Raw genomic sequence first — 24,468 nt, forward strand, 5'->3', positions numbered from 1 at the left:
CCACTCAGGGAAGGGGCGGGGAGGGGAGGGACGTGGTGGGCGGGGCTCCTCGGGGGTGGGACTCCGGCCTCCGTGGCGGGTGGCAGGCTGTCCCGTTAGGTCTGAGGCGGCAATGGCTGCACGCGCTCTGAGGCTGCTGACCACACTGCTGGCGATTGCCGCCGCTGCCTCCCGGGCCGAGGTCGAGTCCGAGACGGGATGGGACATGCCTGCGCCTGATCTGCTCTTCGCGGAGGGGACCGCGGCCTACGCGCGCGGGGACTGGGCTGGGGTGGTCCTGAGCATGGAGCGGGCGCTTCGCTCGAGGGCCGCCCTGCGCGCCCTTCGCCTGCGCTGCCGCACCCGGTGTGCCGCCGACCTCCCGTGGGAGCTGGACCCCGACTCGTCCCCGAGCCTGGCGCAGGCCTCGGGCGCCGCCGCCCTGCACGACCTGCGCTTCTTTGGGGGCCTGCTGCGTCGTGCCGCCTGCCTGCGCCGCTGCCTCGGCCCGCCGGCCGCCCACTCGCTCAGCGAGGAGCTGGAGTTGGAGTTCCGCAAGCGGAGCCCTTACAACTACCTGCAGGTCGCCTACTTCAAGGTGCAGACCTGTCCGGCCCTGGGCGGCAGGGATCCTTCTGGGCGTGGTTGCAGATGACCCGGGCGAACCTGGGGGGCCGGGGAAGTATCCGCGGAGAGGGAAGGTGGCCTCCTGGCCGGGGAGCTCTCCTCGGACCCAGGGAGAAGAGGGACCCTGCCGGAAGACCTGCTACGCCAGGTTCACATAGGCAGATGGTAACCCCAAAGGTCCAGCGTGGGGTTAAGGCACGACCAAGCAAACCTTGGCCTTGTATCCCCCGGGAGGCCTCCTAGAGGGAACTAAAGCGGCAGCTTGGGTCTCTCATCCGGATTTCATTGTAAGTGTCCGAGTGAGAAGCTAGGACCTTTCTACAATATCTTCCTTCCGGTTCGTTGTTCAGTGATGCTTTTCCTGCCACACGATTCCTGCAGCTCTCTTTCAGGACGTGAGTTTGCCACGTCGCCAGTAGGGGCTGTCTAGCCACTAAGGCTGTGGGGGGACCCTCTGGCTATTGTCAGGTTTTCAAAGAAAATGAGTATTTTTAGGAATTCCAGAGTGGCTTAAGACCAAGTGAACACATGGATTTGGAGCGTCCCTGGCTTGCGTGGTGGTGGTGATGATAGCCAGCACATTGTTCCACACACTATTTTAAGAACTTTGTGTTTATTGATTTATTTGCCCAGATCTTGTCAATATCCTGTAAGGTAGGTGCTATTATTAGACCCATTTTATTGGGGGGAAACAAAGAAGGAGGAGCCGTGCTGCATATTTATTATATCCATAGTTTCACAGACCTTCAATTCCACCTAAAGAGAGACTTAAGAGAACTGTGGAGACCAGACTTCCACCTCTCCACAAGCATTTTGCTTACACAATTCTGTTCCCTTCCTCCTTGTTACTTGGGAAAGTACTGTATTTGAAACCAAAATAAGTGGGTCATGTCTTTGGTCGTGTCACTTAACAGCACTTTCTAAAATTCTTTGACAAATGTTTCCTGAATACCTACTACATTCCAGTTCTCCTACAGGTCATTAAAATGCTTAACTTTACATTGTTTTGTTTCGTATCGCTTCCCTATTAAGAATCACTATAGAAGAGGCTAAAAAAGGTATGTACATAGGGCTATGGGAGCACAAAGGAGGGAGAACCTAGCTTTGTCTCAGAGAAACCAAGGAGACTGAAAGAAGAGTTGACAATTGAGGTCAGTCCTAAATCTCACTAGAGGAGAGGAAGAATGGCCATTCCAGGTAAAGTGAGGCCAGACTCAGAAGAGAATTCTGCAGGCTTCAGGAGCGTCAGGTTTTAGAATGCTATTTCTGGAAGGTGGAATAAGCCTTGGGAGAAGGAGAAAGAGGTGGCGGGGCGAACCATTAGGAGATGAGTGTGGGTTGTCCACACGAGAGAAGGAAATTAGGTGCCTTGGTGCTTAGTAAAGTAGGACTGGGGGTGGAGAGAGAAGAGAGAACGAGAAAATGCACGAGCAATGTAGAAAGATAACAGTGGGAGAATAAATCCATAAAGGGGACAGGCGTGGGAGAATTTCTAATTGTACAATTAACAAAACAAGTACAGAGATGGCGACCATTGACCCTAGGTTACCTAGCTATTTTAGGGTCAGAGCCAGGGCCAACTCCTTATCTAATGTGCATTTACTAGTTCTGATGGTAAGAGGAAAAGGAAAAAATTTTTAGGATATTGATCATACCAGCTAACATTTATTGAGCGCTTCGTATGTGCCCAGCTCCATGTATTAGAAGCTGCGTGTATATCACCTTGTGTAACATTCTCAACAACCCTGTGAGTTAGTGAGCGCTATCTGCAGATGACAGATTAGGGAACTGAATTTAGAGAGTAAACTTTAAGTGACTTACCTAAAGCCCCAGCAAGTGACTAATTAAACCTAGCTTTGTCACAGATCTGTCTGACACTTAAGCCCATGTTAATCATTAGATCATCAGTGATTTATTTTAGCTTCTACATAGGAAACTGTGTAACACCGATATGCTTGAGTCCATTGCTATGGGCATTATTGTGGCATGTAGCACAGTTTTTTCTCCTCAGGTTTCAATATAACCACTTGTTTTAGCCTCATGAGCCCCAGGCTTTGAGTCAGAAGATGCCATGTCTGGATTTTGTATAAGACCTTAGGATTTTTCAGTCACTCATCTTTTCCTTGAATGTGTCAAAAACACTTGATTATATTTTATGCAAAAAAAAGAAAAGTATCTTCTAGGGAAATCCTTAGACACGGTGTCGTTGTTAACTGTTCTTTCTCCTCTACTACTAAATTCTTGAAGCGTTACACATTTTTCAGCCACATCTGAATCTTGAGAATATATTATTTGGGCAGTCAATCTTCCATAGCATTCCCCCCACAATATGACCTTTGTTTAAAAATAGAATGTTTAGCGGTGCCTGGGTGTCTCAGTCGGTTAAGTGTCTGACTTCAGCCCAGGTCATGATCTCACAGTTCATGGGTTCAGGCCCCGTGTTGGGCTCTGTGCTGACAGCTCAGAGCCTGGAGCCTGCTTTAGATTCTGTGTCTCCCTCTCTCTCTGCCTCTCCCCTGCTTGTTCTCTGTCTCTATCTCTCAAAAATAAGTAAACATTAAACAATATATAGACATTTAAAAAATTAAAAAATAAATAAAAATAGAATGTTTACACTATTGAAGGTTTCACCTCCAATGATTTGGGGAACTGCTACGCCTGATTTGAGAAAGGCTAATTCTGCCCAGGGCCCTGTGCTCCTAATTTCTGGTATGTAGTTCCTGTAATAGGTGTGTTTTCTGCGGCTGGCAAGGTCTAGAGCATACCATTTGAGTGGATGGCTCAGGAAGGCTGGGATTTCCTGTTTACCGTGGACTGTGCATTTGGACACAAACCTTCAGGGCTTGGATGTGAGGCTTATGTTCTTGTGCTTTATTCTTAGATAAACAAGCTGGAGAAAGCAGTAGCAGCTGCACATACCTTCTTCGTGGGCAATCCTGAACACATGGAGATGCGGCAGAATCTGGACTATTACCAAACCATGTCTGGGGTGAAGGAGGCTGACTTCAAGGATCTTGAGGCCAAACCCCATATGGTGAAAAAAACTTTGTCCCTTTCTCTCTCTCTATTTTTATTATTTTTAATTTTTTTTTAATGTTTGTTTACTTTTGAGAGACAGAGCATGAACGGGGGAGGGGCAGAGAGAGAGGGGGGGAGACACAGAATCCGAAGCAGGCTCCAGGCTCCAGGCTCCAAGCTGTCAGCACAGAGCCCGACGCGGGGCTCGAACCCATGAACCGTGAGATCATGACCGGAGCTGAAGTCGGATGCTTAACTGACGGAGAGCCACCGAGGCACCCCCCTCTCTCTTTTTTTATTAAAGTGACTTTTACTAGGCTTGTTTTCTGATTACAGAAGTAGTAAATGTTCATTGTACAACACTAGAAAAATGCAGGTAAGTACAAAGGAGAAAGTAATCATCTATAATACTGCCATCTTAACAAAACCAGTAGTAGTTCAGGGCACCTGAGTGGCTCAGTCGACTAAGCGTCCGACTTTGGCTCAGGTCATGATCTCACAGCTCATGGGTTTGATACCCGTGTCTGGCTCTGTGCTGACAGCTGGGAGCCTGGAGCCTACTTTGGATTCTGTGTCTCCATTTCTCTCTGCCCGTCCTTGCTCACACTCTGTCTTTCTCTCTCTCTCTCTCTCTCTCTGTCTCAAAAATAAATAAACATTAAAAAAAGAAAAAAAGAAAAGAAAACCAGTAGTTCATATTTTAGCCTATTTTTAAAGTCTTCTGTATCTTAATTTTTTTTAATGTTTATTTATTTATTTTGAAAGAGAAAGAGGGCACAAGTCAGAGAAGGACAGAAAGAGAGTGTGAAGCAGGCTTCATACTGTCAGTACAGAGCCAGATCCAGGACTTGATCCCACAACCCATGAGATCAGGACCTGAGCCAAAACCAAGAGTTGGATGCTTAACCAACTCGGCCCCCAGGCACCTCCACTATATCTTAATTTTTTAACCTAATTTGGTATCATGTTGTATACGTATTTTTCAAAATCCTTTTTGAACTAACACTATATCAGGAGGCTTCTCTCGTGGCTTCAGATTTTCTTTGAAAATACAATTTTTAATGGTTGCATGACAGTCCATTTTTTGCATAATTGTATTAATCTACTGTGTAGGTTTTTGCTTTCACTACAATAAGTGGTGCAGTGTTCCTTGATGATCTTATTCTATTTGTTTAGCAGAAATCCATGTCCCACAAGAGATATTATCTGTGATGCTAATAGCATTTTGTAAAGAGCTTATGTTCTCTCAAGTTTTAGTAGTTTAGAAATAGAGATATTAGAAACAAACAATACCAAAATGACTTTAAAAGTAAATTGTGTACATCAAATATGTTATACAACTACACACAGTTTGTGTGTGTGTGTGTGTGTGTGTGTGTGTGTCTTAGTGACTCTGTGGCAAACGAAAATTGCTGTACACGAGAATGGGAGCTATGTGTCACAGATAGCAAAACCCATGCTACAGTCATCTGCAGCCCACATCACCCCTTATGCTGGAAAGGTCGCTACCATCGGCACAGACCTCATTCTAGCATCTAAGAGTTCTTTTTCATTAAATCTTTATTTTGAACACTATTATCCCTATAGAAAAGTACAAGAAAATTGCAACGAACTCCCGTGTATCTTTTATCGAGATTGAGTTAAATGCTTTTGAGTGTTCAGAGAAACCTGTGAAGGCCATTTGCGAAAGGCCTCCACTGGGTAGCAGCCACCGTTTTGCGTCCCTAACCCGAGGCAGGCCATGAGGACGCAGGTGCAGGTGGCCAGGGGTGGGGGTGGGGGTGGGGGGGACGCGGGCCGGGGGCTGGGTGCGGCCCGCAGTTGAGTCCCCCCTTCCTCCCAGTAGCACGAGTTCCGGCTGGGAGTGCGGCTCTACTCGGAGGAGCAGCCGCACGAAGCCGTGGCTCACCTGGAGGCGGCGCTGCGCGAGTACTCGGTGGCGGACGCGGAGTGCCGCGCGCTCTGCGAGGGGCCGTACGACTATGACGGCTACAACTACCTGGAGTACAACGCGGACCTCTTCCAGGCCATCGCAGGTGCGCGGCCGCGGGCCTGCCCTCGCCTGCCGCCCGGGGGCTCCCGGGGCCACGGGTTGACGATGCGCACACGGCGTCTTCCGCCTCAATCCCCGCCGTCTGAGGATGGGCCTGAAAGTTCCCTCCGCTTGAACGTGTTCATCTTCACCAGAATTTGAATCCTGAAGGTCGACCTGATAGTTACTACCCCTCTGATTCCTTTCAGATCATTACATCCAGGTCCTCAGCTGTAAGCAGAACTGCGTCACGGAGCTGGCTTCCCACCCAAGCCGAGAGAAGCCCTTTGAAGACTTCCTCCCATCACATTATAATTATCTGCAGTTTGCCTACTATAACAGTAAGACTGACTTTCTTCCTTCTCTGCTGCTTTTCAGTAGAATGCCCAAAGCAAGGTAGGCAGGGAAGATGGCCCCTGTGCTGCTTCAACATGTTTGACTTCTCACTGTGACTCTGGGAGGCACCCAGCCAGGTGACCCCTGGGTGCTTTGTGACAAGGGACTGGCCCCAGGAGCCGAGGCCAGCAACCGGCAAAGCTGGGAGAGGACCTAGGACCTCTCTCCTCCCTTCTATAACATTTATAACCTGATTTCCCATCTGAATTAAGATAGAGCAAAGGCAAGGGTATATACTACCATTACTGCCATTTAAACCAGTCCACAGGACATTTTCCAGCCCTTCTCCCTAGGACAGTGCTGATGCTCCGGGCAGGGGACTGCCAGTATCCAAACAAGCAGCAATGAGCAGATCCTTCCTGAGTTCCTTCTGTGTGCTAAGCATCACCACACGCTCAAGAGTATAAAGTGTTTATTTATTTTTCTTTTTTTTTAGAAGATAGGCATCTAGTGTTTTGTTTTGTTTTTTAATTTTATTTATTTTAAGAAATCTCTACGGGCTTGAACGCACGACCCTGAGATCAAGAGTCGCATGCTCTTCTGACTGAGCCAGCCAGGCGGCCCGAGTATAAAATGTTTATTAGTTGAGTTGGGGAGACCAACACATGTGCGTGAGAACTGTCCTGTCAGAGAGGCAATCTGCTATTGGTCTGTCCCCATCTTCTGAAAATCTGTAGGGAAAAGAAGGTAGGAAGATGGGAATGTTCGTGAAATTGGTCTCATGTGAGGGTAGTGTTTAAATTACTTATGAAATGTTAAAGATGTGGGCATTCAACATTAGGCAGGCCTGAGGGGCAGCTCAGGTCATGATCTCACAGCTCATGAGTTCAAGCCCCGTGTCAGGCTCTGTGCTGAAGCTCAGGGCCTGGAGCCTACTTCAAATTCTGTGTCTCCCTCTCTTTCTGCTCCCCACCCTCATTCATGCTCTCTCTCTCTCTCTCTCTCAAAAATAAATAAAACATTAAAAAAATTTTTTTAAACATTAGGCAGGCCTGAGGATGTTGAGCATCTTAAATCAATTCTATATTCTGTATTTATGTAACTTCTGTTCTTATTCTAGAATTTCCCCCTCAGATCAAGCAGCTGTGTTAGGTAGCAGGGCCATCTTGTGTGTCATCACCGCCTCGAGCTGCACTGAGACTCGGCATCAGTGGTTCCTGGTACCCAGGATTAGACCCTTTCTTCCCAGCCGTCTCTTTTTTTGCTCTGCAGTTGGGAATTATACACAGGCTATTGAATGTGCCAAGACCTACCTCCTCTTCTTCCCCGACGATGAGGTGATGAACCAGAATCTGGCCTACTACACAGCCATGCTTGGAGAAGAACCAGCCAGATCCATTGGCCCCCGTGAGGTGAGAGATTGCCTTAGTTCTGGCAGCTGCGAGCCGAACCCAGACCAGAGGGCAGAAGGGAGGCAGGGTGCGGTCTGGCACTGCTTGGACAGGGAACAGCCTCTCTCAGTGCGATCGGGGCCCCGAAGTCTGTTGTCTGAGTCGTAAAAGAAAAACAGAATTGCAGTGCGGGCACCCCTTTTCCCCTTTCTTGGCACGTCTGCTTTGAGACTTGATACTGTTTGGCCAACATCTATCGTTTTTTTACTTCAAGCTAAACTCTTTTTTCACTCACCTATTTTCTTGCCTCCGTTTCCTCCCTGTCCCTTCTTTCTGCCATTGTGTGAGCTGAGCTCTCCCTCTCTCACCACTATGCCCGACTCCCTCCCAAGCAGACCCAGTGACCAAAGTGAAACTCTCTGACATGTTCAGTGGTCATTTCTAGGTGGTGGATTATTTCTAGGTGGTGGAATATGGGTGATGTTTGTATCTTGCCCATTTATATTTTCTAAATTCCCTTCAGCGAATGGTATTATTTTTGCACTTAGAAACATAGGAAGTTCTCTGTTTTTTGTTTTTGTTTTGTTTTGTTTTTTTAACATTTATTTATTTTTGAGACAGAGAGAGACAGAGCATGAACAGGGGAGGGGCAGAGAGAGAGGGAGACACAGAATCTGAAACAGGCTCCAGTCTCTGAGCTGTCAGCACAGAGCCCGACGCGGGGCTCGAACTCACGGACCGTGAGATCATGACCTGAGCCAAAGTCGGCCGCTTAACCGACTGAGCCACCCAGGCGCCCCGAAAGTTCTGTTTTTAAACTTAGTGAAATGTGATACTATGATCCTTGATATTTTCACATACGCCTTGCACACACCCTGGACCCTCTTCTTGAGCCCAGAACGGTGAGTTGGATTTGAAGTCACTAGTCTGGGCTCAAGCACCTGCTCCTCTAGTTACTAGCTGTATAAACTTCTGCATGTCATGTGGGACCTCAGGCACATGGCATGGCCCCTCTGAGTCTCGGGTTTTCCTTCCATAGAATAGGATTGTGGTTCTTACTCTTTCTTTAACACAAGATGGGCATGAGGGTCAAATGACATACTGAGTATAAATGCACTTTGTAAGCCAACAGGCACAAATATCTCCCAAGTGTTTTGTGGACAGGTAGCATCACGAGGGCCTTACCGATGGTATATGACACAAGCAGCCAGTGGCCGGTTTCCTCACCTCTTACCTCAGCCATCTCTTGAAATAGGGGGTGGCCTGTCACTGCAGGAGCGATCCCTGGTTTCAGAACAGGAGAATGAGTGAGACTTAGGACAGCGAGCCTGTCGCCTGTGTCCTGCTGGCTCCTCTCAAACAAACCCCGTCTATATACTGTGTAAAAGTAACTTTGGACCAGTTTTTCAAACAGATGCCAAAAGCTACTGTTACTCTAGAGGTAACCCATTTGCCTATACACCAAATCTCTGGGACAAATGTAGGGGGTGCAAAAGCAACCACACTCCCGCGCCACTGGCGGGACTGTCGGTGGGACTGTTCATTTAACTGGTGATTCTACCGCCAGAGATTTGGCCCGCAGCAGAGTTGCCCCGGTATGCAGAGGTAAACGGGCACAGATATGCATCAGAACCTTGCCACTGAAAGCAACCAACTGAACCACACTAAATGCCGTCAGTTTGGGAACTGTGTACGTAAATGGCAGTACATCTGTTCAATGGTATACAAGACACCTGTTTTATTGCATGAGCAGATTACTATGCACCACTGTGAAATTGTCTCCATGAGACTGTTTTAGGTAAGGAAAACAAAAGAGATCTGTAGTTATATTCTATCCTATTTGTGTTTTTTAAAACACATAGGTATTTTTTCAACTGTATACCTTTTAGACAGATTGATGAGAAATTGTTCGTCAAATTACCCCCAAGGAATGGGCCTACAGGTCCTGGGTAGGGAGAGAGACCAAAATGTTTGTATTTATGGCTGTTGGCACTTTGTAGATTTCTTATAGCTACACATGTGGGATTTTTTTAATATTTATTTATTTTGATGGGGCGCCTGGGTGGCTCACTCGGTTGAGTGTCCGACTTTGGCTCAGGTCATGCTCTCACAGTTCGTGGGTTTGAGCCCCACGTCGGGCTCTGTGCTGATAGCTCGGAGACTGCTTCGGATTCTGTGCTTCCCTCTCTCTCTGCCCCTCCCCTGCTCACACTGTATCTCTCTCTCAAAATAAATACACATTAAAAATTTTTTTTTAATATTTATTTATTTTGAGACAGAGAGAGAGAGGAAAGGCAGGGAGAGAGAATCCCAAGCAGTCTCCACACTGTCAGCACAGAGCCCAACATGGGGCTCAGTCCCATGAACTGTGAGATCATAACCTGAGCTGGAGTCACTATAATGTATTACTTTTGTGTCTTTTTGAATGCCATCTAAATTTTTTTAATGTTTATTTTTGAGAGAGAGAGCATGAGCAGGGGAGGGGCAGAGAGAGAGGGAGACACAGAATCTGAAGCAGGGTCCAGACTCTGAGCTGTCAGCACAAAGCCTGACGCGGGGCTCGAACCCACAAGCCGTGAGATCATGACCTGAGCTGAAGTCAGACACTTAACCGACTGAGCCACCCAAGTGCCCCTTGAATGCCATCTAAAGCACAACCTTAGGGCACTGATGATACTGAAAGGTATTTAATCCAAAATTTACAGAATACCGTAGTAAATCTAATAGTGGATACGTATGCAAGCTGTAGTGGAATCATGGAAGAGAAATGATCGACTGGGCCGCCTGGGTGGCTCAGTCCGTTGAGCATCCGATTCTTGATTTTGGCTCAAGTCATGATCCCAGGGTCATGGCATCGAGACCTGCATTGGGCTTCATGCAGAGTGTGGACCCTGCTTCAAATTTTCCCTCTCTCTCTCTCTCCCTCTCCCCTTCTCCCCTGATGATGTGCCCTCTCTCGCTCTCTCAAATTGAAAAAAAAAAGGAAATAATCGACTGACAAGTCATGGAAGGCTTCACAAGAGGAAGTGCCGTTGACATTTGGTTTTAAAAGCCTTCAGCAGGTGAATGAGGCAAGGAAGGGCCTTTTAGATGAAGAACAGCATGGGCAAACAACCTGGACGATTGTCCCACATAAATGGAAGATGATACTGGGGAGTTACAGACAACGAGGCCTGGGAGGGTCAGATTTTGAAGGGTCTTGAGTGCCTTCCCAGGACCTTGGCCTCTATTCCATAAGGCAGACAGTGGTGGGTGTGCGAAGGGATTTAAACAGTAGCCCGACCAGCTGACACGGTGCAAGGCTCAGAACAGGAAGGAGCTAGAAGCAGGAGACCAGTACAGGGCTACGGTGGCAAGGCAGAGGGGGGCTGCTGGGCCGAGGGAGGCGGTGGCTGGAGGAAGGAACTGTCTAGATGGAATAGGAGGCGGCGATGGCAGAATGGTTCACTGCTCCATCTTCCCATCTAATTAGAACCAAACTTCCAGCTTTGGAGACACGTGAGTGGTGCCGCCTACCTAACTCAGGTACATACAGGTGGAGCAGGGCGCTTTCCTCACACGTCTGCCCTGTCTGTACTCCAGCCCCAGGTAGCTAAATTCTCCCCTGTTCACCAGGAGAAGGAGGCAGAGAATGAGGCAGTAGCCAACTTCCCATTGTGGCTGTTGCGGAGCTTACTGTTGAAAATAACCACTCTTCCGATGTGTGTGGCATTTAGTCTGAAAAATTCTTCCACAGCTTTTGTTTCATTTGATTCTCATATGGTGAGGTAGGGCCACCAGCTTGCCCTGAAGGAAAAAAAGCAAGGTTCTTCCTTCCTGGCTCTGGAATCCCGAGTCTCTAATAGAAATAACCCTTCTCAGGGCGCCTGGGTGGCTCAGTTGGTTAAGCGGCCGACTTCGGCTCAGGTCATGATCTCGCGGTCCGTGAGTTCGAGCCCCGCGTCGGGCTCTGTGCTGACAGCTCAGAGCCTGGAGCCTGTTTCAGATTCTGTGTCTCCCTCTCTCTGACCCTCCTCTGTTCATGCTCTGTCTCTCCCTGTCTCAAAAATAAATAAAACGTTTAAAAAAATTAAAAAAAAAAAAAGAAAAGAAATAACCCTTCCTTTGCGATCCCCTCTCCTGTGGAGACCCGACCTTGTAGTTGTCCTCTTTGGCCACTAGGTGGGGACCGTCTCATTTGAGAGGGTGCTGCTTCAGGTGCCTTTGTCTTGTTCAGTTAAGACCCTTTTCCCTCCACTTTATAGTCATATTAGTGAGTTTGGAGCAGAGGGAGAAAATAAACCACTTTTAACTAGAACTTTCCTTTATGGAAAGAAGGTAACTAGGATTTGCTGAGCCCTGTCCCAGGCCACGCACTGTGCTATGTGTTTCACACCCATCATCTCATTTAATCACCGCAGCAGCCCTGGTAGGGGGCGCTATTCTCCCACATTACAGATGAGAATATTCTGGCTCCAGGAGATGGGCTGACTCGCACAGTGGCCTGTGGCTGGTGGTGGTGACCCGGTTCTGGCCCTGCGTTACCCCAGGGCTGGCACAGTTTCTGTCTCATAGCTGATATTCCACAAATCATTGCCGAGTGAATAAACATAGGAGTGGGATTTGCTTCCTAGGAGCCTCATAGAGCTGTGGGAGAGGGTTGAATGGGAGAACGCACCTAGCTGGGTGTCTAGAACTTGGTGAACCACTTAAACTCCTTAGGAGAAAATTTCCATCTCCCCGTTGGGTAAATATGATACATGATGTAGAACTCATTGATGTCTTGTTAACACTTTCCTTACTCCCCTCATCTTTTCTTTCAATTGATGGTGTCTTCTTTTTCTTTTTTTTTTCCTCCTTCTGCTGCTTGGAGGCTAGCAGGGCACCTAGGGAGAGATGTGTCCCCGGAAGGTACTTAGTTTCTCTGCCCTGGGTAAGCCCTCTCTGTGAGCATGTGTGGGGAGGGCCGGAAGGCCAGACCCTGCTGTTGTAGCTGCAGCCGTGGGACTCCGGGAGGGATCCGGTCTGCTCAGAGTCTGAGAGGAGGCAGGGGCCTAACCAAAATCACATGGGCTTCAGGATTGGGAAGACCTGGGTCTGAATGTCGGTCCCTGCCCCATTTCCTATAGTGTTACCTTAAACAAGTCACATATCCCCTCTGCTCCTCAGCGTCTTTGTCTCTAAAATGAATACTGTCAACTTCAAAGGTGGCTGTAAAGGTTAAGTGATAACACATGGGTCACGGAGCACCTAGGTCTCCTGCCTCAGCATTGAACCCCTATGGAAGTCCAGAAAGAACTCTCCTTCTTTGAGGAATATTTCCCCACCTCCTGAGAATCATCAGATTTCCTGTCTCGGAGATTAATGGGGGGAGGCAGGGGGTCTTATGCCACCTTCAGAGGCGTTGCTTGTGCCAGGCCAGAGGAACCCGGAGCACAGAGGTGCTGGAGAACAGACACACTAGTACTAGTGGGAGTGGGAGAGGAGTCTCGGGTCACACAGGGAGCAACAGCGCAGAATGTGGGGTTGGACCCCCCCCTCCCCACCCCTGCTGCAGAGCTAACAGGACTGAGTTCCAGGGCCTTCCTTCCACTCCTTTTCCTCAGAGTGCCCGGGAGTACCGACAGCGCAGCCTGCTGGAGAAAGAACTGCTCTTCTTCGCTTACGATGTTTTCGGAATTCCCTTTGTTGACCCGGTGAGCCAGGATGCAGGAGCTGGGGGTGAGGGGGCTAGCTGTGTGACTCTGGGCAAAAACCATCAGGGGCCTGAGCCAGACATGGGATCTGTGAAACCTGTGGACGAGAGGCAGAGGAAGACAAAGGGGAGTTCTGGGCAGCCAGGGGTGACTCCGGCTCCCACACCTCACTTTACCTCCTGAGAGGAGGCAGGCGCTGAGGCGGGTCCTCCCATAGGCCCTAATCTACGCATGGAGACCTTGGAGGATGATGCAGGTCGCTCTACAGTGTTGATCTTTCTCCTGATCTGCTTCTAGGATTCATGGACTCCAGAAGAGGTGATTCCCAAAAGATTGCAAGAGAAACAAAAGTGAGGCCCCTGAAGAAACTACATGGCTGGACCGGCCTGATGAGGCACTCGAGGCTTCCTGAGCCCAGGCAGATGTGAACTCCTGGCAGGGGGGTGGGCTGGTCCAGGCTGGGAGGCTGGGGTGGGAGCCAGGGTGGCCCCAGAACACAGTGCTCAGGGTGGCCGTGCTCACAGGTCCGAAAGGGAAACAGCCGTCCGCATCTCCCAGGAGATCGGAAACCTCATGAAGGAGATTGAGACCCTGGTGGAGGAGAAGACCAAGGAGTCGCTGGATGTGAGCAGGCTGACCCGGGAAGGTGAGAGGTCAGAGCCTGGGGGTCTGCGGCTGTCATGTACGCAGCAAGCTGGTGTCCTTGCGCTAGCTGACCAGCCCCGGGACCTGTGCCAGGCTTAGCCTCGCCTGGTGCCCTTTTTAACTCACCAGGACTTCCACCCAGAAGGGGCACTGACGATTGGTCTTTGGTTAAGAGATAGGATTCCTGTTGTCACTGCAACGCTGGTTCAGCTCACTGCAGTCAGTGTTTACAGCACAGACCTCATCCTGTCCGCCACCCCCCCCCACCGCTTCCATCATGTACCCTGTTACCAAGCCTCCAGATCCGAGGGCTCTGCCCCCGTGCCTGCCCCCTCCAACCTGCACTGAAACTGCTTTTCCTCACCTGTCTCCCTAGGCCTCTCCTCTCCCGGTGCTGCAGGCCCCGGTGCTGTCAGAGCACTCCTGTCCCTCCTTGGTCTGTCCTTCCCCTCCCCCACCACGTGGCTAGACCAGTCTTCCAAATACAAGGACCTTGCCCCTACCCACCCTGCCTGCCCCTTTCACCTCATGTTGAGCTCTTCCCCTGCTTATACCTTCTGTTCATCTGCCAGCCTGTCCCTCCTCCCAGGGCCCGCCCATCATCTCTGTCCACAAAGCCTTTCTTAATCTCCCAGCCCTGAGGATCCCCTCCGTCTTCCTTTTGAGCTTCCTTGGCAGCCTTCTCTGTGCTTGCACGAGGTCTGCCCGTGTGCATAATTGTTGGAAGAGGTGCCACCTTCTGGTGTGAGACCCTCGCGGGGGCCGGGCACACAGTGCAGCCTCAGTAAATAGATGGAATTGAATTGCGTCTCCAGTGGGTCCCCAGCAAGGAGGGAGGCCACGAGAAATAGATAGAAGAGAAGGTTGGCCTTTGCTCTGCTGTGGCTTAAGTTGACAGTGGTTAATTTAACAAGATTAGCATATGAAAAGAATTGGCCCCGCATTCCTCCGTTTTCACTCTGTTGTTTCTTTGGATCCTCATAACTGCCTGGGGGGGTGGGTTGGGCAGATGGAAGTCCCCATTGTAAATAAATACCGCTGCTGCTGGTGACAATGATATGATGGGAACTAAAGTTTTGAGCATTAACTATGTGCCAGGGATTGTGCTCATTTTTTGTTTTTGTTTTTGTTTTGTTTTTTTTGAAACGGGGCGGCTAATTTAGCCGCTCCCCTTTCAAAAAATTTTATGTTTATTTTTGAGAGAGAGAGAGTGTGAGCGGTGGAGGGGCAGAGAGAGAGAGAGAGGGAGATGCAGAATCAGAAGCTGGCTCCAGGCCCTGAGCTGTCAGCACAGAGCCCGACGCAGGGCTTGAACTCACAAACTGTGAGATCATGACCTGAGCTGAAGTCAGACGCTTAACTGACTGAACCACCCAGGCGCCCCTGTGCTAGGTTTTTAATTTGCCTTGTTGTTCTCTTACATCAAACAAGCATCAGACTTAGGTAGATGCTATTTTCCAGATGAGGAAATTAGAGCTCAGGGAGGTTAAGTAACTTGCTAAGGTCACACAGCTAATAAGCATGTTCTTTCTGATTCTGGGGCTCATGGTCTTAGGAATGTGTTGGTGATGTTTCCTTATTGGCAAAGGCCCAAGAACCAACAACTGTTCGGGAGGGGAGCCAGGACTAGTGCTTGGCTCTTCTGTCTTGTCAGCTCCCAGTTCTGTCCTCCTGGCCACCCCACCTTTGGAAGTGACCGAGTAGGAGGTTTCTCTGGTGACCTGGAAACACCTGGAATTTCTATCCCCATCCAATGGAGAGTGTCTGGACAGAACTGCTGCAGGTCTCAGCCCAGTCTCATGACTGCTTTGCAGGTGGCCCCCTGCTCTACGAAGGCATCAGTCTCACCATGAACTCCAAAGCCTTGAATGGTTCCCAGAGGGTGGTGATGGATGGTGTCATCTCCGATGATGAGTGCCGAGAGCTGCAGAGACTTACCAATGTAAGGGAAACCCGGTGACCGCGCCTTCACCCCAACGCCCAGCCTCCCCTGCACCAGTGCCCCTCACTGCTCACCCTTAACTACCCCAGCTGCCCTGTCTATGTCCTGTGTTTTGGGCCTTGTAGGCAGCAGCGACCTCAGGAGATGGCTACCGGGGTCAGACCTCCCCACACACCCCCAGTGAAAAGTTCTATGGAGTCACTGTCTTCAAGGCCCTCAAGGTAAAACCAATACTCAGTGTTCTAGAGTGTGGGGGATGGGGAGAGGGGACGCTCAGGCTTTGGGAGAGGGGAGACTTGGGGGTGGAGGCAGGAAAGGTGAAGGTGTCTGCCTGTCACAGGATGAATTAAGTTGAGGGAGGTGGACTGTTGAGTCCCGGCTAGTAAACTCAGTGTGATCAGAACGAGGCAGCAAGACCGACCGGTGTCCAGAGCCGGGAGAGTGCTTTCTGAAGGACTGCACAAACTGTTCATAAAGAGAAGGGTGGAGGAGGGGCGGGTGTAACACTGGGGGGCCGTTGTGCATGGGTGCAGCGTTGGCACTTTGGGCGAGGGACAGGGAGGGCGGCCTGTTGCCTCGGTGGGTCCCATCAGCCCACAGACGGGCGTTCAGGGCAGCCGACCACTGGTCTCCTTGGCAGCTGGGACAGGAAGGGAAGGTTCCCCTGCAGAGCGCCCACCTGTACTACAACGTGACCGAGAAGGTGCGGCGCGTCATGGAGTCCTACTTCCGCCTGGACACCCCCCTCTACTTCTCCTACTCCCACCTGGTGTGCCGCACCGCCATCGAAGGTGGGCCTTCTCCATCCCTGCCGCTCTCACTACACACGCTCTGCGCCCTGGCACTGGTGCCGAGGACGTGGGGAGGAACAGGACAAGGTCCTTTTCATCCTAGTTGGGGAACCAGAAAGCGGCAGCCCAGTGCAATCAGTGCAGCCCAGGAAGTTACAGTCAACCGGGAGGACAGGAGGGCTTCCCGGAGGAGGTGATGACAGTTGTGCAGGATGAATAGGAGCTGTGGAGTGCGCAGGTGACGAGAGGTTGTTTAAGCCAGAGAGAACAGCATGTGCAAACGAGGGCAGCCATTGGACAACCTGGTGGCCTGGTGGTGGGGGCTAAGAAAGTGGCCGTTTCTGGGGAGTGGGGGTGAAGTTGGGGTAGTCAGATAAGACTGGGGAGGCCTTCAGAAGCCAGATTATGGAGAACTACATTCAGGAGTTGGTTTTCATCCTGTAGGCCATTGGTTCTCAGCAGTGGTGTTGGACGTACAGGGGTGTAGATCAATCATGAGCTAAGTTGCAAGTTCTCTGTCACCACATGTTAAATACCAAATCTGTGAGAGATCTAATTTTATAAATCAAGGAAAATTAAGGAGCACCCAGCTGGCTCAGTGAGAGCGTACAACTCTTTTTTTTTTTTTTTTTTTTTTTGAGAGAAAGAAAGAGTGCACAAGTGAGGGAGGGGCAGAGAGAGGGAGAGAGGAGAATCCCAGAGGGAGAGAAAATCCCACATACGCTCCGCACTGCCAGCGCAGAGCCCAAAACTCAAGCTCACCCAATGCGGGGCTTGAACTCACAAACCGTGAGATCATGACCTGAGCCAAAGTCAGATGCTTAACTGACTGAGCCTCCCAGGAACCCCAAGCATGCAACTCTTGATTGTAAGTTCAAGCCCCACAGTGGGTGTAGAGATTACTTAAAAATAAAATCTTTAAAACAAAACAAAAACCAAGTCAGAGCAGATTCAAGGTCAGTCCTTGCCCACTCGCCCTCTCTTCTATCCCTTTTGCTGTCCTGAGGAGGGGTGAGGGATGGCCAGTGCCCGTGGAGGGGGGCGGGGGTCACACGTGGCCTACAGCTAGATCTGTCGTGCCACAGCCTTCAGAGGCTCTCGGCACTGATGCGCTGTGGCTAGGTGGCAGGGATTAGAGAGCTTTACTCTCCCCCGGAAGGTTTGGATTTCTATCAAAATCTGGACACACCCAAAGGAATGTGTCAGATACACAACTATATGTGTCACGGCATCCCAAGCTGGGGGCATGGGCAGTGGGAAGCTGGGAAGAGTCATCAAGCAGGAAGGGCTCGGTGAGACCTCTTTTTTACAAGGTTAGTTTTGCTGCTTTGTGTTGAGAGATTCGGAGGGCATGGATCAAGCCAGAGGGAGGAAAGCCCATCAGCCATGACCTGGGTGGGTGAGGACAAAGGCCTAGAGCTGGCAGGTGGTGTTGGGAGTAAAGAGAAGGGAAGACACGAGGGGGGTGTAGGAGGCGGAGGGACAGGGCCTGATGACTGGCTGCACAGGTGGGGACAAATAGGAGGAATCTATGGTGACCTGACAGGGCCACCAGCCTGCTCAGGGCATGCCAGACATTTGCGCTGGGGGCGATGGCTCCGTGTGATGTGCGTGCTTGCCTGGTGTCCTAGAGTATGTGCCGTCTGTTCTCTTTCACGACCTTCCTCCTGCATGGCTCCTCCACCTGCAAAGCCCTACTGAGACTAACTCTTTACCTTTTGATTGATTGATTGATTGATTGAGAGAGAGAGAGAGGGAGAGGGAGACACAGAATCTGAAGCAGGCTCCAGGCTCCTAGCTGTCAACACAGAGCCCCACGCAGGGCTTGAACCCACTAACCGTGAGATCATGACCTGAGCCAAAGTCAGACGCTCAACCGACTGAGCCACCCAGGCACCCTGCTAACTCTTTACCTTTGCTCCTATCTGTTCCCCCTCCATGCCGTCCTCACCTTGTCTCCCACTGCATATGGAGTCTCACCGTACCCTGCCTGCATCCTGCCACCCTCCTGACTCCTCATTTTTACTTCTCTGGGGATTCCTGTTTTGTATTGTAGCCAGAAAGCTGGGGTCTGGCAGCTCAGCCCAGGAACCTTCCCCTTGGTTAGAGCCTCCTGACCCTACTTGCTGCACCTGTTTGCCCCACCAAGAACCTTCCTGGGAAACCTGCAGATTTGTCCTGGCCTCTGGGCTGGTGGCTGAGCCAGAGACCCCCCCCTAGTTCATTGGCCATTTCCATAGACCCAGACACATTTGGGGAAGTACCCCCCCATGCCAACAGGAGAGCTGCAGTGTCTCCTGAGGTGTCCCTGCATTAATGTGCGTTACCCCGGCCCCAGAGGCACAGGCTGAGAGGAAGGACAGCAGCCACCCAGTCCACGTGGACAACTGCATCCTGAACGCCGAGGCCCTCGTATGCATCAAGGAGCCCCCTGCCTACACCTTCCGGGACTACAGGTGACAGCTGTCCCCCTCCCCAACACACACGCACACGGAGCTGTGGGCCCAGCTGTCCCCAGAATCCAATCCCTATCCCCACGCCCTCTGGCTAGGAGGTCAGACAGTTAGGGAGTCATTCCAGTGTGGTGTCATGAGAAGGACAGCGGGTTCTCTGGAGTGAGGGTAGAGGGGTGGGAAGGCTGGGGTCATGTTTGAGGCTTCAGAGAAGGGTCTAGAAGGCTCTCTTTCCATGAAGCCATCCTCCAGCTGCTGGTTGAGAGCACCTGGAGATGAAGGAACTGGAGCTGTGGGTTGTTGAGGGAGGGGAAGGGAGGGGAAGGGCAGGGAAGGGAGAGGGGGAGGAGGAGGAGGAGGCCCTTGGCAAGACACTGTCTGTTGTTCCCAGTGCTATTCTTTATCTAAATGGAGACTTCGATGGAGGAACCTTCTATTTCACTGAACTAGACGCCAAGACTGTGACAGTGAGTATGCCCTTGTCCCCATCCCTGGGAGACAGAAACACCCAAAGTGCCATGGGCCCAGCGGCCAGGGCTCCCCTCCTCAAGCCGGCGGGGGGGGGGGGGGGGGGAGGGGGGGCTTTGAGATGTGTCACCTACTCCTCTGAATGGCCACCTCTCCAGCTCTGGTCTTTGGGAAACCAGGCTGAGGAACCACCCTTGATCCCGGACCCTGATGATCCCGTGTCCCTTCTGAAGACAGGTTACAGTCTCCATCCCATGTACCACCCCACCACCCCACACTTTGTGTCTCCTTCAGGCAGAAGTACAGCCCCAGTGCGGAAGGGCTGTGGGGTTCTCTTCAGGCACCGAAAACCCGCACGGAGTGAGGGCTGTCACCAGAGGCCAGCGCTGTGCCATCGCCCTGTGGTTCACGTTGGACGCCCGGCACAGTGAGCGGGTGAGAGTACTTGGTACCGCTGTGGTCTGTTCCTGGAAGGGCTCGGGTTCTGCTCCCACCTTCCCGTCTCATTGCCAGTGGCTTAGACATGACAAGAGTCCCAGGCCTTGAGTCCACAGAGGCCCCTCCCTCCAGCGATGTGTCACCGTGGCCACGTCTCCTTGTCCTTCCCGGCCCTTCTTCCTTACTTGTAAACGGGGCTGTAGGTCAGGGATGCCAGGATCGGGGACGGTCCTGGTGCTTGACTCCCTGGCTGGGCAGCACCCCAGCTGTCCGCCCAGAGAGGAGGAGCTGTTGGGAAGGAGAGGAGCTCAGAAGCCAGGGAGGAAGACTTTCTTGTTCTCGGGCGAGTAGCGCCTGAGAGAGGGGAGTGCCTGGTCCCGAGGCCTCTCTGAATAGGCGGGTCTGTCCTTGTAGGACAGGGTGCAAGCGGATGACCTGGTGAAGATGCTCTTCAACCCCGAAGAGATGGTCCTCCCCCAGGAGGGGCCCCCCCAGCCTGTCGAGGAGTCTCTCTCTGGCGGTGAGGCGGGGCACAGGGATGAGCTCTGACAGCGTCCGGCTCACTGTGGGTGGGTGGCCAGACCCACCTGGAGTAAACGTCCTACACCCTGGACCGGCCGGCCCCTGGGGGCTGCGGAGCAGTGAGAAGGTTCCATCTGCTGCCCGGCCAACGGGACCCTGCTCACGGCTATCCGCACGGTGCTACTGCTCCCCGAAGTGGACATGGCAGGACAGCCCTCTCTCCTCTGGACCCGGCTGTGGGCTCAGGACGCAGGCCCCAAGCCGCCCCCGGAGGCCTGCACAGGCAGCCACATGACAGCACTACGGTATTTGAGTGTCTGTGTAGACAACCAAAGAATAAATGATTTGTGGGGTTTTTTTTTTTACTCAGTAGTTTATTCGGAGGGTAGAAATATGTCCACCTGCTGTGGAACTTTCACTTGATAAAGATCGCTCTGGGCAGGATACAGCTCCGGTGCCGTGTGGGGACGCCTGGCTCAGGGCCCGGCTTGGCCACTTCTTGTGCAGCCGTGGGCCAGACACTTAACCTCAGAGCGTCATCGGTATAATGGGGACCCCGGTGCTCGCTCTGCCCACCTCCTGGCAGTTGTGTGGCCCGGGTTCGGTATCGGCTGTGACAGCACTTCGTACACTGGAATGCTCTGGATGAATGGTAGGGATTATTATTAATCCCTCTCTGGCAGCGACCAGCTGGTCAGCAGTGCTCTGGCGTGATGCCTCCATGTCAGCCACATGCGTCCTGCTCTGCTGTCTGGCCTCAGAGTCCCCGTACCTCAGGGCCTTCGTGTGCAAGACAATGCACACCTCCGGGAGACAAGGAGCAGACGGCTCCCCTGGCCACAAGCCCGTCTCTCCTCCTGGGCTTGAGATGCTGTGGGGTATGGAGTTTGGGAACCTGCACTCTGAGTTCTCATTTATTTCCTCAACCAGGAGTGATGTCCTGAGCGCCAGCGAAGTGCCTGTGCTGGAAATACAGTAGCAAACAAGTTCCTGGCCTCACAGAGCTTCTATTTTAGTGGGGGGAGACAGGTAACAAATGTGGAAACGTGTGCATGTGATCCCACATGTGTGTGTGACCTTTCAAGGTAGGAAAGAAAGCGAGTCAGGCCCAGAGGAGGCAGGGGCAGGGCAAGGAGGCCCACACAGCACAGTGTAGGCAAGAAGGACGGCCAATGAGACGGGCATCTCAGGGGCCTCGTCAGTCACTGTGGACGCTTGGGCCGTGACTCAGTGAGACAGAAGCCCTCGGAGGAGTGACAGCATCTGCTGACCTTGCCAAGGCCTCGGTGAAGGGTGGATGTGGAGAAGGGGCTTTGGGGCAAGGACCAGATGAAGAGACTGCGGCAGTCCTCAGTGAGGGAGGGGAGGGTAATGTGGATCAGGGTGCCGGCGGTGAAGGTGGTGGAAGCGATCAGGTTCTGGACCCATTTTTGAAGTAGAGCCCACAGGAGTTGCTGGTGGGTCGGGTGGTGTGAGAAGGAGGAACATCATGGAACATCATGAAGGCTTCCAGCACTTGGAAGAATGGAGCTACTTCCCCCTGACAGAGAGACTGTGGAGAGATGGCGCTGGGCATGGAACCGGGAGCCCGGTGTTACAAGTGTTACGGAGTTCAAAGAGCCTGTTGGGCCTCGAAGCAGAAATGCCAATGAGGCGGTTGGACAGTTTAGGGAGAGGAGGGGGGAGGGGCCAAAACTTTGGGAACCATCACGGCCGTGGACGGTGTTCAAAGCAGGGAGGCTGAGGTCAGCGTAGACAGGAAGAGGCAGAAGACTGAGCCTGGTGGGGCGGCGGGACCCAACAGAGGATGGGGGGCCAGCCGCGAGCAGGGGAACCAAAAGGGACGGCGTCCCGGGGCGGCCGATGGCAGTGGCTCCCAGAGGAGGGGTGAGCAGGTGGCAGTGCTGCTGAGAGGCTGAGCGGATGGGAACTGAGGAGCCACTCGGGACCAGGTGACGTGGAGATCTGCGATAGCTTGGCCACATTCTGGAGAGGCGGTGTGGATGAAAGGTGGGCTAGAGCGCCTCGCAGGAAGGGGAAGAGAGTGAAGTGGGGATGGCGGGTGTAGACAGCTCTTCTCAGGAAGGAGCTCAGCTCTACGTGGGGGCATCGGGATGAGCTGGCGGGAGACGTGACGTGGCGGAGCAGCTGCTCTTAAGCTGGGACACAGCCGCATGTGTGACCGTGCTCAAGGGCAAGGGGCGGTCACTGCTCCGCCAGTCACTGGCAGTCGTGTCCTGTTTGGTGACGCGCTCACCATAGGGAGAGAGGACACACTGATGGAGCATGAGCTTTGCCCACAGGCTGGGCTGGGCGAAGCTCACTTCCACCCTGGGAGTCGTGCGACCTCAGAGTGCGTGTCCTCCCCAGTAACGTGGGACCAGGGCCCTTACCACCCAGGATGTTTGACAGGAGTAAGGAAGGAATGCTCCATGCTTAGCATGTAGTGGAGACCCAATGGAACAGAAAACTACATCGGCCTGATTCTGGTGTCCTCCAGAAGTTTCCACAGTAAGGCAGATGATGACCTTTATACAATCTCACTGTATGCCAACCACACAGAGACAGCCGATTGCCAGGAGAGGCCAAATGTTTTCACCGTCCAGAGAACCAGGAAAGGTGCACGCAATTAGGAGCGAGGGCTGGTTGTCCAGGAAGCAGGGGGGTGATGGCAGGGTGCTGGCTGTGACTGCTTGGCCGAGCCCGGGCGAGAAGTCTGCTTGAGATGAAGGGACGGCAGGGATGGGAGACAACCCAGCCGACGGGAGGGAGATACAGACCTGGAAGGAGCTGGTCTCTGGCACCCCAGGCCGCTGGCAGGACTCTCGGCAAGGGTATCAAAGAAAGCCTGTGCTCAGCGTTGTTTGGGGAGGAGAGGGCACCACCAGCAGCCACGCGAGTTGCAGAGACACCCTCCCGGCCCCTGGGTGAAGTGTGGGGACCCCCTCACTTCCTGGTCGTGTGGCCGGAAGCAAGTCCTCTCCATTCCCAGCCTGTGTTTCCACAGGAGAGCCTGAGTCTCGGTGGCAGGGAAGTAAGACCGGCACCACCTCCTGAGCCCCCAACACTTGAGGTGGTGGCTGCTGAGGATGTGCTGGATGGCAGCCGAATGAATCAGGCCCTCCTGGCTGGCAGTGGGAGAGGGCCAGGGAAACAGCTCCAGTGTTTCACGAGGAGGAAGGCAGAAACATTTTAATCCCCAAACCAGTCAATGATCAACACATATCTGCTAAGCAGGGCTCTCTGCCAGGTACTGCTGGGCACAGTGTGGCTGTGGGTCTCCAGCCACAGGCAGCCAACCCCGCCCAGGATGAGAGGGCAAAGGCGGGGGGTGAGGATGGGGGTCTCGCCCAGGTGGGAGTCTTTTAGAAGAGATTTCATTAGCCACATTTCTTCAGGCATGTTATGTTTTCCAAAAGTACTTTTACCTATGATTTGATCCCTGCGACCCCCCCACCCACCCCCTCGCCATGATGAACTAGACAGGGCCAGTGCTATTATCCCTATTTTATCTCAGAGGGGCTAAGGGACTTGCCTGTCCCACAGCTTTTTGGTGGCAGAGGTAAAGCCAGAAGCCTTGTAACCTAAGTGAAAGCGCTTAGGCAGGGACATGTGGCACCCCAGGGCAGTTTCTAATTAGTTCCTGATGGAGGTTGAGTTGGGGCCCTGAGTGTTCCTGCTTTCCCCACAGGCCTGGGAGTCACTGGACTGCAGGCGTAGCAGGGGACCCCACCCAGGAGCAGGATCTGGATTCCAAAAGGCTGGAACCTTGGTGAGGGAAGGCCCTCAGGGTAGGAGAGAACATTCTGGTAGAGCAGTCTTGAAACCTCAAGTAACAAAGAGGAGGGTTACACAGAAAAGCTTCAGAGGGGAGGTGAGCCTCATTCTGGACCACAAAGTGGCTCTGGGTCCCCAGTAGGAGGGAGGGATGCCCTGGACGGAGGGGTGTATAGGCATCCCCGTATATCCGAGGCCTCAGCACCCCCAGACTTTGCTCTTGGAGACAGCTATGTGACCCTAAGTGGCTCACTTCCCCTCTTTGGCTCTCGGCCCCCTCATTGATCAGAGTCCTCCTCAGAAAGGCGGGGTGTGGGGTCAATGTGGCTCTAGCGCACAGACCTGCTGTGTCCTCGCCCAGGGTAGGCTACCTC

General features: G+C 52.3%; 1 protein-coding gene across 1 annotated transcript; it reads left to right on the forward strand.

Annotated features, from left to right (window-relative positions):
• Window positions 1-48: 48 nt before the first annotated feature.
• Window positions 49-20,674, forward strand: P3H1 (prolyl 3-hydroxylase 1). The gene is made up of 15 exons (XM_019429231.2): window positions 49-577; window positions 3,488-3,640; window positions 5,471-5,660; window positions 5,866-5,997; window positions 7,265-7,404; window positions 12,969-13,058; window positions 13,356-13,408; window positions 13,583-13,704; window positions 15,518-15,645; window positions 15,771-15,866; window positions 16,286-16,436; window positions 18,775-18,892; window positions 19,281-19,356; window positions 19,652-19,792; window positions 20,210-20,674. The coding sequence occupies exons 1-15, from the start codon at window positions 113-115 to the stop codon at window positions 20,342-20,344; spliced, it is 2,190 nt and encodes a 729-aa protein (XP_019284776.2). The 5' UTR covers window positions 49-112; the 3' UTR covers window positions 20,345-20,674.
• Window positions 20,675-24,468: the final 3,794 nt, after the last annotated feature.

This window comes from Panthera pardus, unplaced genomic scaffold (assembly GCF_024362965.1).
Source record: "Panthera pardus isolate Hobbes unplaced genomic scaffold, ASM2436296v1 HiC_scaffold_11, whole genome shotgun sequence".
Classification (NCBI taxonomy): Eukaryota; Metazoa; Chordata; class Mammalia; order Carnivora; family Felidae; genus Panthera; species Panthera pardus.

Coding starts and splice junctions, on each gene's coding strand:
- P3H1 (XM_019429231.2), top strand. CDS start 113: ATGGCTGCACGCGCTCTGAGGCTGCTGACCACACTGCTGGCGATTGCC. Junction 16,437..18,774: donor GTGCCGCACCGCCATCGAAG/GTGGGCCTTCTC, acceptor CCCCGGCCCCAG/AGGCACAGGCTGAGAGGAAG. Junction 19,793..20,209: donor ACGCCCGGCACAGTGAGCGG/GTGAGAGTACTT, acceptor CTGTCCTTGTAG/GACAGGGTGCAAGCGGATGA.